Raw genomic sequence first — 10,567 nt, 5'->3', positions numbered from 1 at the left:
TACCATCCAAGATCTTTCGTTTGACGATGCAACATGGCATGGAGGAGCGACGAGTGTACTAAGGACAGTTAGTGTCGCTGCACCAGCGCTTCCACGACAGATGTGAGCTCTTCGACGGTCACAGGCGGCTGACCGTCCATGGCGCCGTCGACGTTCAGCAAGTCAACAGTCTTTTGCTGGTGGGGCTTGGTGAGGTCGAGGTAGCCTTCGATCAAGTCGCCGTCAATAAACCCGCGGGCCTCGCTCACGGTACGCTTGCTTTCGTACATGCGCCATTCTTTGTGCTGCAGCCCTCCAATACCCTTGATCACGTGGTTGAGTGCCGCTTCAACACGGCGCAAAAACGCATACTGAGTGTTGTCCAGTGGCAAGATGCACCCAATCATGCCGCTGACAGTCCCAAAGAGGATGGGCGACCGTTGTGTCGACGTTGCACTCATCCCTTGCATGACCAGACTGCCGTGACGGAACCGGTTGACGAACTCGCCAACGTGGTACTCGGAGATGCAATCAAGGCGGCTGCGCTCTTCGTCGGTGGTGGCGCCACTTTGTCGCTCGACACAGAATAAATTAAAGTCCGTCTCGCTCCCGATGATGTGGTCGTCGTCAAGGATTTCCACCGCTGTCATCCAGTTCGAGTTCAGATCCTTCGCGATTTCCTCCAAGCTCCCGTCCAATGCCTTGTAGTTGAGCAACGAGATCGACTTCATCAAGTCCCCGATCGCGACAAAGTCGCCTCGGCTTTCCATGTAGAGCACTAGCGTGTGGCCGTGGTGACCGCACTCAGCGACGAGTTCCTTGTCCGCGTCTTCGGCGTTCTCGCTCCACTTGAACAGAGTCGTCTTGCTGTTGATCCCGGCCAAGAGTTTGCCCTGGAACGCATTCAAGCAATAGACGGCCCCCTTCACCTCCTTCTCCGCCACGAGCACGAGCTTCGCCTGAACGACCGACAGCACAAGGATGCGGCCCTGGTGCGGCTCGTTCTCTTCCTCGTGGACGTACGCCGTCCCTACGACGTAGTACGGGTGGCCGTCAAAGGTCAAGTGCACGATCGAGCACGCCGACTCGAACGGGTCCAGCCGATACGAGTGCAGCGTGTCGAAGGACTGGTCGTCCAGGAGCCGGACAAAGCTCACTTCCATCTCGTCCACGTGATTGTTGTCTGCGTCCAGCGAGTACTTGACCGTGCACACCGCGAGAGTGTGTGATATAGGATCATGCGCGAGCCGCCGTGGCCATTCATGGAGAGGCACGGTTTGAACATGGAGTTTCTGGATGTTGTCGATCGTGCCGATGGTCAAGTCTTCCGCCGACGCCAGCGCCAAGCAATCCGGGAGCGCCGCTGAGTTGAACGAGCACATCGCGTTCACTTGTTTCACATTCACCTTCGGACACCATTGAGATCATCGACTGGCCATGAGATGGTACTTTCAAATACGTACGTTGGAAAAGAGCAGCTTGCCGTGCTGCGAGTAGAGAACGGTGGGGCGGTCGGACGCAGCAAACACGTGCGTGACGTCTTTGGACCGGAACGCGCTCAGCAAAATGGGCTGCGCGCCGAGGCTGATCTTCTTCTTGTTGGTTAAGGTCACCGCCGCCGTCGATGCGTCCATGTCGAGAACGTACGTGTACAACGTACCGTCGCCCATCCCTACGAGGACATACGGCTGGTCGTGGAAACGAATGGACAGGAGCGATCGAGGCAACACGTCGCCGCCCAGCAGCACTGTTGTTTCCAGGCGGAGGTCGGGTAGGTGGTACAGCGATACAGACAAGTCCGACCACAGCCCGACGACGCAGCGGGTCGTGGCGAGCGCTTGGGTTTCCCAGTGGGTGTCGGGTGCTGGTTTGGTGTCGCCGACCAAGGGCGTGATGTCGAGGCACGCAATTTCGTGCGCGAGTTTCGTTTGAGCTTTCTGCACGAGACTGTTGGCTTGGCCAGCAATCTCGAAGTACACCAAAACACCGCCCGAGAGAGCCACAATGACTTGTGTCGGGTTGGCCGCTGCCACCGTGATGCGCTGCGACGCGGATGGGCTCCACGACGCTGCACACTGCAACGTGGCGGCGGATATCAGACGAATCTCGCGCTCGGTCACTTGCAGCCAGTGGTCCCCCACGACGTTGCGGCAGATGAGTGTCTTCGAGTTGGCCAGCCCTGGAACTTCCTGTTCCGCGAGCTCTACGTCGTTGTCGACCGTTGCGAAGCCAAGGACGCGCACTTCGTTGACAAAACTCTGCACGAGGAGCGTGTCTTGCTCGGCGGCAAATGTTGGACGCAGAGGCCACATGCCCTTGATCCCAGGCAGGTCGGTCCCGGCCAGTTCGTTGATGCCGATGCCGTTGCGGATGATGCGGAGGGACCCGTCCTTGTACGCGCCACTGCACGCGACGATCTGTCCTTGGCCTTGACGATCCAAATCCATCACGACGAAGTCGACGATAGGACCCACATTTGTGTAGCTGTCGAGCACCTCCAGGTACGAGTTGGTCGTGGGGTCGCGCGTCGGGTGGAGCTTGACTAGTTGCGAGTCCCCGAACGAACTACCGACAAACACAACCTGCACAATGTCAGCGTCCATGCCGAGGAGTATGGTAACAGTGAGAAGCACAGGAAGGAGGACTTACTCCATTGTCCAAGTACGACAGCGTCGACGCGATCGACGTTTCGCCGAGCACGTCGAGAGAGATGCCTGTCACGTCTTTCCCCGTGTGCTGCAGCACGACGACTTGGAGCAGCCCGAACTGGTCCGCCAGTAGGAAGCGTGATCCGCCTTTGTCGACCTGCCCGTACACCTGAATTACGGTCGGCTGCATGTCGATGGCATGGCACGTGTTCCCGTTGTGGTACACAATCATTTGCTGGCTCACAATCAAGACGCCGCCGAACGGCGACGGGACAGGAATCAAGAGCGACGCGCCCGCTTCGACGTTGTTTTGGCTCCATGGCCCGTCGGCAAACTCTTTCTCCTTGGTCAAGATCACGTACGTCTTGACGTGGCGCGCCGCTCGGTGGTCTTCGTAAAGCACGCAAATCGTCGGCTTCGAGCAGCCGTACAGAAACTTGACGTCAATAACGCGAAGTTCGTCCAGGCGGATGTTAAACGTGTCCGACACTTTGCCATGACCGTCCATAGGAATGACTTTGAAGTAACCTGTTGTGCACTCGTCATTGCTTGATTGGGCGTGCAGGTGATACGCACCTTCGTAAAGGTTCATGCCAAGGAGACGTCCTTCAGGGTCGATGTTTCCACCCGTTATGACTTCACTCATGCGCCCAACGCTGTCGCGAATGTTGCCATGCGCCTTGGTCACGACTGTTCTCGTCGCTCTGTCGTACTCGAGCACGCAGAATTGGTATCTAAACCATATTTATCGTCAAGGAATGCGCATGTCGACATGCAGCGGCGTTACCGTTGTGTACACAAAAAGAGAAGATCCACTGCCGACAAAGATGGTCGGAACAGCTCCAAGATCGTGATTCGGCCATAGATCGGTACATCGTGCAACGGAGTCAACCCTTCCGTCGTGAGCAAATGGATCTCCACACGAGTGCTCTTCCCAAGGATCAAGTTGGTATCGCTGCTGCCCGTGAAGTTACCCACGCACGAATGCGTGACACTCGTCGGCTTCTGCGCCGTCACGACGTAGTTCTTGCAGTCGTCCATCGTCTTCTTTTGCAATCAGCGCCAATATGCCACACATACGAGCAGTACGTTCAACGCGAGGCGCTGATACCCACAATTTTTAACCAATCATTTTCATGCCATTTCAGCTATTTTAGCCAATCACATTCTATAATTGTCCATTGCAGCCGTTGTTTCGCGAGCCCACTGCGCTCACCCGTAACTGAGTGAGCTGTGTCCCATCGACCTCGATATTTTCATAAAAAACCCGATGAAGGCTCAACCGGGGTTGTTTGCCCTCACCGTTCGCTGCGGTTTCTCGAGATTACCGCAAAAGATGCGTTCGTTCATGGAGTCCTTTGATTGGCTAAAATGAATTGTTTATGCTATATTTTGGCCAATTATATGCTCATTTGTCATATGTACACCGAACACGTTACAAAAGGTATTTGATCAGTCAACGAGATGATGTGGACCGTCCTTGCGGCCTCCTCGACAGTTGGGTACGGCGCCGTCGTCGCCCTCGTTGGCACATTGAAGAACCACTGGCCGGCCAAGCTCTCTGGGAAGGATCTCTGTAAGAAAGGTACCCCCGCAGGCGAAATCCCAATGTACAAACTCGATCGCATGTGGCACAACATTGCGTAACTTGAACGATTTCGATGCTTTTAGTCCTGAAGCATTGGGAATTGTGTCGGGGTCTGTGTTCGTTGCGATCTTGACTGTACTTAGCTTCTTCGTCGAGTTCAATCAAGCGAGCATGCGGTGGGGCATTGTGTCCATCGCCGCCATGATCACGTTGGGGTATGTGGGGTCTATGCTGCACCTACGTTTACAGACAGCTCAGCCCGTTGCTCTGTGCAGATTTTGCGACGATCTCTTGGACCTGAAGTGGCGACACAAGCTTCTCTTTCCACCGCTTGCCACGATCCCTGTGTTGTTGCACTACTCGGGCGTCACCGCGGTCGTGATGCCATCTTTCGTTCGCGGAATCATCGGACAAGGAGGCGTGTTTCACCCTATCTTGTCGATCTTCTTCAACGTGACCGAGCATGGCGACATCGTCGACTTGGGTTACGTGTACTACGTCTACATGGGGATGATGGCCGTGTTTTGCACGAACGCGATCAACATCTACGCTGGGTGCAACGGACTCGAAGCTGGCCAGGTAGGATCGACTATGCACTAACTCTGTGTCTCACTCGTCGATACAGTCGTTCGTGATCGGTCTTGCCGTCGTCGTGCTCAACCTGACCCAAGTGCTCCGCGACCACGACGGTCTCCATTACCACTTGTTTTCCCTCATCATCATGCTTCCGTTTCTCCTGACGACCTTGGGGCTGCTCCATCACAATTGGTATGTCCATGTCGATCCCGTTGGAGTCATTATCGTACCATTTAGGTACCCGTCGCGGGTGTTCGTCGGGGACACGTTTTGTTATTACGCCGGCATGACGTTTGCAGTCGCCGGCATCCTAGGCCACTTTTCCAAGACGCTCCTGCTCTTCTTTGCTCCGCAGATCCTCAACTTTATCTACTCGATCCCGCAACTGTTCAAGTTTATTCCGTGCCCCCGCCACCGCCTCCCCAAGTTCAACCCGAAAACAGGCAACCTCGAACCTTCAATGGTACGCCTTGTACATGCAGTCGCTTGCTTCATATGGCCGCATGTCTTGTCAGATATCACCCGATTCGACGCGTGCCAACCTGACCATGCTCAATCTGTTCCTTGTCGTCTTTGGTCCCATGCCCGAGAAGCGCCTCGTTCAATTGCTCCTGGCGTTCCAAGTTGTCTCGTGCGTCGCGGCATTTGGGGTGCGCTATGGCCTTAGCAGTATGTTTTACGACGTCGTTCACTGAGGCTCAACACGACGCTTCCTTTCACATTTCTCCTCCCCATGGTTCAGTGGCGTGCTTACTCGCTATCCTGCCGCAACGTCTCGTACACTACGAACGACACGACAGACGCCGGCAACGCCTTGACGACGTTCGGAGCGAATCCACGGTAGAACTGGAGCATTCCGCCACTGCCGATTTGCTTGATGCAATCCCACGTCGACGAGTACCTGGAAGAACAACACAGGTGACGTTGAACATGCCTGATGGATGGGGAATTTACTTGGGCCACACGTGCGGAGCGAGCCAGTCGCCTTGCATTTGCATTTTGCGACGCACGAGGTCCAACGGGTACGTTGTAACTTGCGCCGTCACGGACGCCCCAAGGGCACATGCAATTTGACCCGACACGACGAATCCACTCGCACGATCCGCACTACCCTCGAGCCGTCAGCACTGGTCAGTCGTACAGGTCGTCAACGTACTCGGCATGGCGATGGTGCTGCTGCACGACCAGCCACGGCCGCAAGAATTCGTACATGGCAAAGTTTATGCCGATATAAGGAAACACGCCGAGGGTGCCCACCCCGAATCCTCGGTAGAACGACCGCATGCCTTCCCTCTGCACCTAGGTGCACCGTCACTGACGTCGATCGAGTGAAATATACCATGTCACGAACACACGACGCCACGGTCGGGTACTTGGCGATCGGCTCCACGGTTTGCTGGAGCGCCATGCGCCCGCGCACGACATCTAGGGGGTACAGCACGGCTTGGACCGCGACGCCTGCACTGCCGCCAGCCAGCGCATTTTTCACCTCAGCATTGAATCCTATCGCTCATTCATTTTGTCAGCTCTGCACGCTACTACAGGAAGATTCGTTAGCCCGTGGTACCTAGCTGATGAAAGTGCTGGCGCAGCACGTCGCATGCCATCAACTTGAGCGGAAACGACGGAACGAGCTTTGCGCAGTGGACGAAGTTCCCCGCAAACAGACCTGCACACAAGTCGAATGACGACGACATATTCCAACGCACACTCGTTTCTTCGTACGATTCCAACCAGCCACGTGCACCATGTGCTGGACACTGCGCCACAAATTGAGACTTGAAGGAAGGAGACCAACTTGGCGCGCTAGTTTGATGCGCTCGAGTGGCGCCGTGGATGTGCGCGCCACGATGCCGGCAAAGATAGCTGCAAACACGTCTTGGAGCGAGAAGAGAGAGCGAAATGGCACGGGGGCATCACTCGATGCTGCTGTAGCCGATGACGACGCAGCTGTCATTGAGGTGGTGGGACCGGACATCTAGAATCAGAGTGTTTTGCTCCGCGGCCGTGGTAGCAATGGAATAGGAGTACATCAAATGCAGTGTGCCTCCACTGCTGCTCGAGCAGCATCAAGTCGGCATGCAGCGTAGCGAGAAGCGAGGCAATTTCGGGAGGAGCCTGGGATGGGGATCGTCGCCAAGCTTGGCAGGCCACAACGCAATCGTGGTATGTGATGGCGTCGGTGGGGCTCTTCTTATGAAAAAATAGCTGAACGGCGGTCGATCTAAAATTTTCTCCCTTTAGACCGCGCACGTTTATCATGATGGGCAGAGTTACGGGGTGGCGTTCAGCTGCACGGACGACGACGAGAGGCCAGGGTCGCTGGAGCGCCGAAGAAGCGACTACAGCAGCATCAGTTGCGTATGCCACTGAAAAGGTGCCAGTGTACTCGATAAAATGCCTCGGCCAAGAGCGGATTGAACTGCCGCGACGAGTACGCTTCCACGCACATGTGGAAATGGGCAAATTGAGAAAAGTTGATCTTTGTCATTTTGTCTGGGAACAGCAAGGTCTGCACAGTGTTCACGCCTGCGTCGCCTTCGAGGAGGTTCGCCACGTCATCCGACGTGAGAAAGCTCTCGTCGCCGTCGTGCAGACTTGCCGTTTTGTTGAAAATGTCGAGCAGCGCCGTCGACCCACTACGCGTCGTCGACAGGAGAATGCTGCGATCCTGGCCACGAATGACGCCAGGAAACGACCTCACGATGACGAACGTACCATGCACCAAATTTTGCTGTCTTCGATCGCTTTAACACTTGCTCCTCGACGGCTGTTGTACAGGAGCGCGACTTCCCCAAATGCATCTCCGCGACCGACCACGCGGTCCAAAAACTCGTCGCCATCTATTCGTGACCTCAGTTCGAATCGCATGTGGGAGAGACTTGTAGATTCCACTGGCGTACCAGTGTGATGGCGGGAGATGGCGCAAGCTCCTTTTTCGACAATGTAAAAGTAGTCGCCAAACTGCCCTTGCTCCAGCACCATCGAGCCTTTGGGCATGTTCAGCGAGAAACATTGCCGCACCTGGCAAACGATCCCATCAAGTGGTAAGACAAGAACAAGTGACGGAGCGTACTGCTGCAGCTTGGGCCTGGTCGCTGACGTTGGCGAAGAGGGGATGGTTGGCCAGCGTTTGCATGAGGAACTGGCGCTCGGCCAGGGACTGCGTCGCGGCTGGGTGGCGCTTGACCACATCGGCAAAGGTTGCTTTGTCGAGGGCGTACGCCACCACGGGCTCAGAGCACTTGACTGTTGCGCGACGCGGGGTGTTGTACATGAGTGCTGAGTCCCCAAACGCATTGCCAGGGCCATTTGTCGCCACATGCACCTGCCATCGGCCACGGCATTACGAAATGACAGGTCAAGCATGCTTTGAAAGCAAAGTTGTCGTACAAAATGGCTGGATGCGGCCAGTTCTTGGTTGTCAAACGACTTGGACATGTTGCGGCGGAGAGTCGGGAGCGCTCCACCCGTCGTCACTTCCACCGCCACCGAATCCTTCGGTTGCTCACGTGCGTACGCATCGTAGTTCACCAGGACATCGACCGTGCCGTCGGTAATCACGTAGAAATAGTCGCCTGGGGCGCCTTGGTAAAACACCACTTGTCCTGGCGCAAACCTTCGAGCGATCCATCACTTGACAAATCCTTGGCGTGGGTAGATCTGTACCTCTTGCGGCGAAACTGTCGCGCGACGTCGCGCAGTTCCGATTCGGTGTACGCATGGAAGACTGCGTGGCGCTGCAATGTATGCACGATCTTGTCGAGGACGTCGGGCGGTGGAGGAGTCGTCAACGCAATGGCTTCGTCGTCCAGTTGCTTCTCCGTGTCTGTGAAGTGCTCGCGTAGGGAGATCTGCGGCAGCCACGCAGCATCTTCGACAAAGCCACAAAAGTTAGTGTGAGGTGGTATCTCGAATGTTGCGAACGAACTTTGCAACTTGATGTATTCGTCTGTTTCGGAGAAGTTGTGTGGACGGTATGACGTGGCGGCGGGATATGGCAGCAATAGGCCTACGTGTTGGTACAGCGCAGCCACGAGTTGCGAGCAAAAGAAGCGAGCGGGATCGGACGATGACGCGGCTTTGTTTTCAAAGACAGACCTGGTCATGGACTCTTGAGAAAAGGATAGTTGACAGGGACAGAGACGAGAGCACAGCACAGACCGTTCAGTTTGGTCGAGTTGCTGAACAATGGCGTCATGCTGCTCGCGCAAACTGGCGAGTTCGGCGCGGAGTGAGTTTTTCTCAAAGGGCGTCATCTTCGACCGATGGGTGATGTCATCTTGAATGGTCTTGATTTGGCGCTTCAGCTCCACCTTAAGGCTCAGGAACCAGTCAGTCAAGCGATTTGGAAAGGCACAGACGTACGATGTCGTGGTAGAACTGTTCGCGGGCCATGCGAGACGGAACAAATGATGCGCCAGCGTTGAGAAGGACTGCATGTCATGGTGGTTGGAGCGATGTGAGTTCATTGAATCGGTTGGGATGCAAACTACCTTGAATTCGGTCTTCGTATGGAATATCTTGCTCGATGACGCGCCGAATGAATTCGGCGGCGCGTTGGCGGAACTCAGGCGTCCGGTGAACTTCTACCTTTTGAATGCGCACCTCGTACGACCGACTGTAGAGGATTCGGTCGATTAGAGGACGTAGCTTGACACCATTCATTGCAGCCTCAAGGAACATGAGCTTGCCTACTCCGCAACGCCAACCTCAGTACAATGGAAGACACCGTACCGATCCACGAAGCAAGGTTATTCAGACCGTCGTCAGTCTTGACGATGACGCCATTGTGATCCCATCGCGTTTGGCCAAACAGCTTTGCCGAGTGGCAAATCACTCCTCCATACAAACCCATGGAATTGCACTTGCGGTCGAACAGGACGACATCTCCAGTGTCCAGGTTCATCTTCTCAAGAATTCCCTTGAGCTCCGCCTTTTCGGCCAGTGTCGGCGGCGGCATCGAATCGCTCAAGTCGACGACGCTGCAAAGCCTTCAAGTCAAACGGAAATACGAATAATTATCCGGATAGCCAATCATCGTCGAGGAGCGGTTTTTCACGCCGAGCCACCTCGTGCAATTCACCACGGCGGAACAATACCCCATGCCTCTGCATTCAATCATCATCAACGCCCTCTTGTTGAAGATTCGATGATGCTGCCAAACCTGGAACAGTCAGCAAATCAGAACCCGACTGCCGATTGTCACATCAAGAGACGGCGAAGCGACGCGAAGCTACATGGAGATGCAGAGAACAAAGCAGACTAGCTTCCGTTAACACAATTCACTTTTCGTTTTGCCTTCTTGGACTGAAGTCGCTAGCACACGCCTGCCGCTGCATTCCTCGCCATCGCCTACAAGGAAATACCACAATCGTTCAAGACCTCTCTTTGGAGGATCTGAGCCCAACACGATAGCAACAAGAAGGATCTGATGTCGGCCGCCGTCCCCACTGTCCGTCTTACGGAAAACAACTACCGCAACTGGAAGACCTACCTAAGGTGCGATTGATAGTCAAAGGTCTCTTGGAGGCAACCCACAGCGAAAGAGCGTCGTCGATGTCCGCTGCCGACAAACAAAAGGCTCTCGGGATCCAAATTGAAACATTGGACCCAAGTCAGTACCGTTACATCGATAGGATGTACGACCCCCTTGCCGCGTATCAATCACTCAAGGAACACCATAAACCCAACACCAAGATAGATCGCGTCGAAGTGAGCAAGGAATGGACCAGAATCAACTGGAACCTACGCCAGACAACGCTCCAGGACTTCT

General features: G+C 55.1%; 3 protein-coding genes across 12 annotated transcripts; 1 reads left to right on the top strand and 2 right to left on the bottom strand.

Annotated features, from left to right (window-relative positions):
• Positions 1–13: 13 nt before the first annotated feature.
• On the bottom strand, positions 14–3,699 carry H310_00431 (hypothetical protein). The gene is made up of 5 exons (XM_008863231.1): positions 3,415–3,699; positions 3,204–3,361; positions 2,629–3,155; positions 1,443–2,561; positions 14–1,385 (listed from the first exon to the last, which is right to left on the bottom strand). Exons 1-5 carry the CDS (start codon positions 3,666–3,668, stop codon positions 69–71), a joined length of 3,375 nt encoding a protein of 1,124 aa, XP_008861453.1. The 5' UTR covers positions 3,669–3,699; the 3' UTR covers positions 14–68.
• A 374-nt stretch (positions 3,700–4,073) lies between these two features.
• H310_00430 (hypothetical protein) lies at positions 4,074–5,512 on the top strand. 3 transcript variants are annotated; one of them, XM_008863229.1, is made up of 6 exons: positions 4,074–4,212; positions 4,299–4,430; positions 4,491–4,794; positions 4,841–4,983; positions 5,029–5,254; positions 5,307–5,512. In XM_008863229.1, the coding sequence occupies exons 2-6, from the start codon at positions 4,387–4,389 to the stop codon at positions 5,484–5,486; spliced, it is 897 nt and encodes a 298-aa protein (XP_008861451.1). In that variant the 5' UTR covers positions 4,074–4,212; positions 4,299–4,386; the 3' UTR covers positions 5,487–5,512. The 3 variants fall into 3 exon arrangements, with proteins under 3 accessions (XP_008861451.1, XP_008861450.1, XP_008861452.1); XM_008863228.1 differs by having other exon boundaries at positions 4,074–4,237; XM_008863230.1 differs by lacking the exon at positions 4,074–4,212 and having other exon boundaries at positions 4,276–4,430.
• H310_00429 (hypothetical protein) lies at positions 5,447–9,780 on the bottom strand. Of its 8 annotated transcripts, XM_008863226.1 has the most exons (19): positions 9,556–9,780; positions 9,288–9,485; positions 9,160–9,227; positions 8,956–9,107; positions 8,723–8,892; positions 8,461–8,665; positions 8,185–8,410; positions 7,868–8,119; positions 7,695–7,815; positions 7,510–7,634; positions 7,181–7,462; positions 7,069–7,133; positions 6,823–7,015; positions 6,517–6,769; positions 6,359–6,460; positions 6,131–6,294; positions 5,948–6,090; positions 5,746–5,898; positions 5,447–5,692 (listed from the first exon to the last, which is right to left on the bottom strand). In XM_008863226.1, the coding sequence occupies exons 1-19, from the start codon at positions 9,752–9,754 to the stop codon at positions 5,542–5,544; spliced, it is 3,222 nt and encodes a 1,073-aa protein (XP_008861448.1). In that variant the 5' UTR covers positions 9,755–9,780; the 3' UTR covers positions 5,447–5,541. The 8 variants fall into 8 exon arrangements, with proteins under 8 accessions (XP_008861448.1, XP_008861442.1, XP_008861445.1 ...); XM_008863220.1 differs by having other exon boundaries at positions 8,461–8,892; XM_008863223.1 differs by lacking the exon at positions 9,556–9,780 and having other exon boundaries at positions 9,288–9,532.
• Between the last annotated feature and the right edge of the window lie 787 nt (positions 9,781–10,567).

This window comes from Aphanomyces invadans, assembly GCF_000520115.1.
Source record: "Aphanomyces invadans strain NJM9701 unplaced genomic scaffold supercont1.1, whole genome shotgun sequence".
Taxonomy (NCBI): Eukaryota; Oomycota; class Saprolegniomycetes; order Saprolegniales; family Verrucalvaceae; genus Aphanomyces; species Aphanomyces invadans.
The sequence above is the reverse complement of the archived record's forward strand: the minus strand, read 5'-3'. Positions and strand labels throughout refer to the sequence as shown.

Bases quoted from the DNA above. Each gene is read 5' to 3' on its own strand.
- H310_00431 (XM_008863231.1), bottom strand. From the start codon at position 3,668: ATGGACGACTGCAAGAACTACGTCGTGACGGCGCAGAAGCCGACGAGT. The intron at 3,362-3,414 runs GTAACGCCGCTG...AATATGGTTTAG, and splicing joins CTCTTTTTGTGTACACAACG to ATACCAATTCTGCGTGCTCG. The intron at 3,156-3,203 runs GTGCGTATCACC...AGTGCACAACAG, and splicing joins TGGCATGAACCTTTACGAAG to GTTACTTCAAAGTCATTCCT.
- H310_00429 (XM_008863220.1), bottom strand. From the start codon at position 9,754: ATGCCGCCGCCGACACTGGCCGAAAAGGCGGAGCTCAAGGGAATTCTT. The intron at 8,411-8,460 runs GTACAGATCTAC...GATCGCTCGAAG, and splicing joins CGACAGTTTCGCCGCAAGAG to GTTTGCGCCAGGACAAGTGG. The intron at 7,016-7,068 runs GTAACTCTGCCC...AGAAAATTTTAG, and splicing joins GTGCAGCTGAACGCCACCCC to ATCGACCGCCGTTCAGCTAT.
- H310_00430 (XM_008863228.1), top strand. From the start codon at position 4,092: ATGATGTGGACCGTCCTTGCGGCCTCCTCGACAGTTGGGTACGGCGCC. The intron at 4,238-4,298 runs GTACAAACTCGA...CGATGCTTTTAG, and splicing joins CCCGCAGGCGAAATCCCAAT to TCCTGAAGCATTGGGAATTG. The intron at 5,255-5,306 runs GTACGCCTTGTA...ATGTCTTGTCAG, and splicing joins GCAACCTCGAACCTTCAATG to ATATCACCCGATTCGACGCG.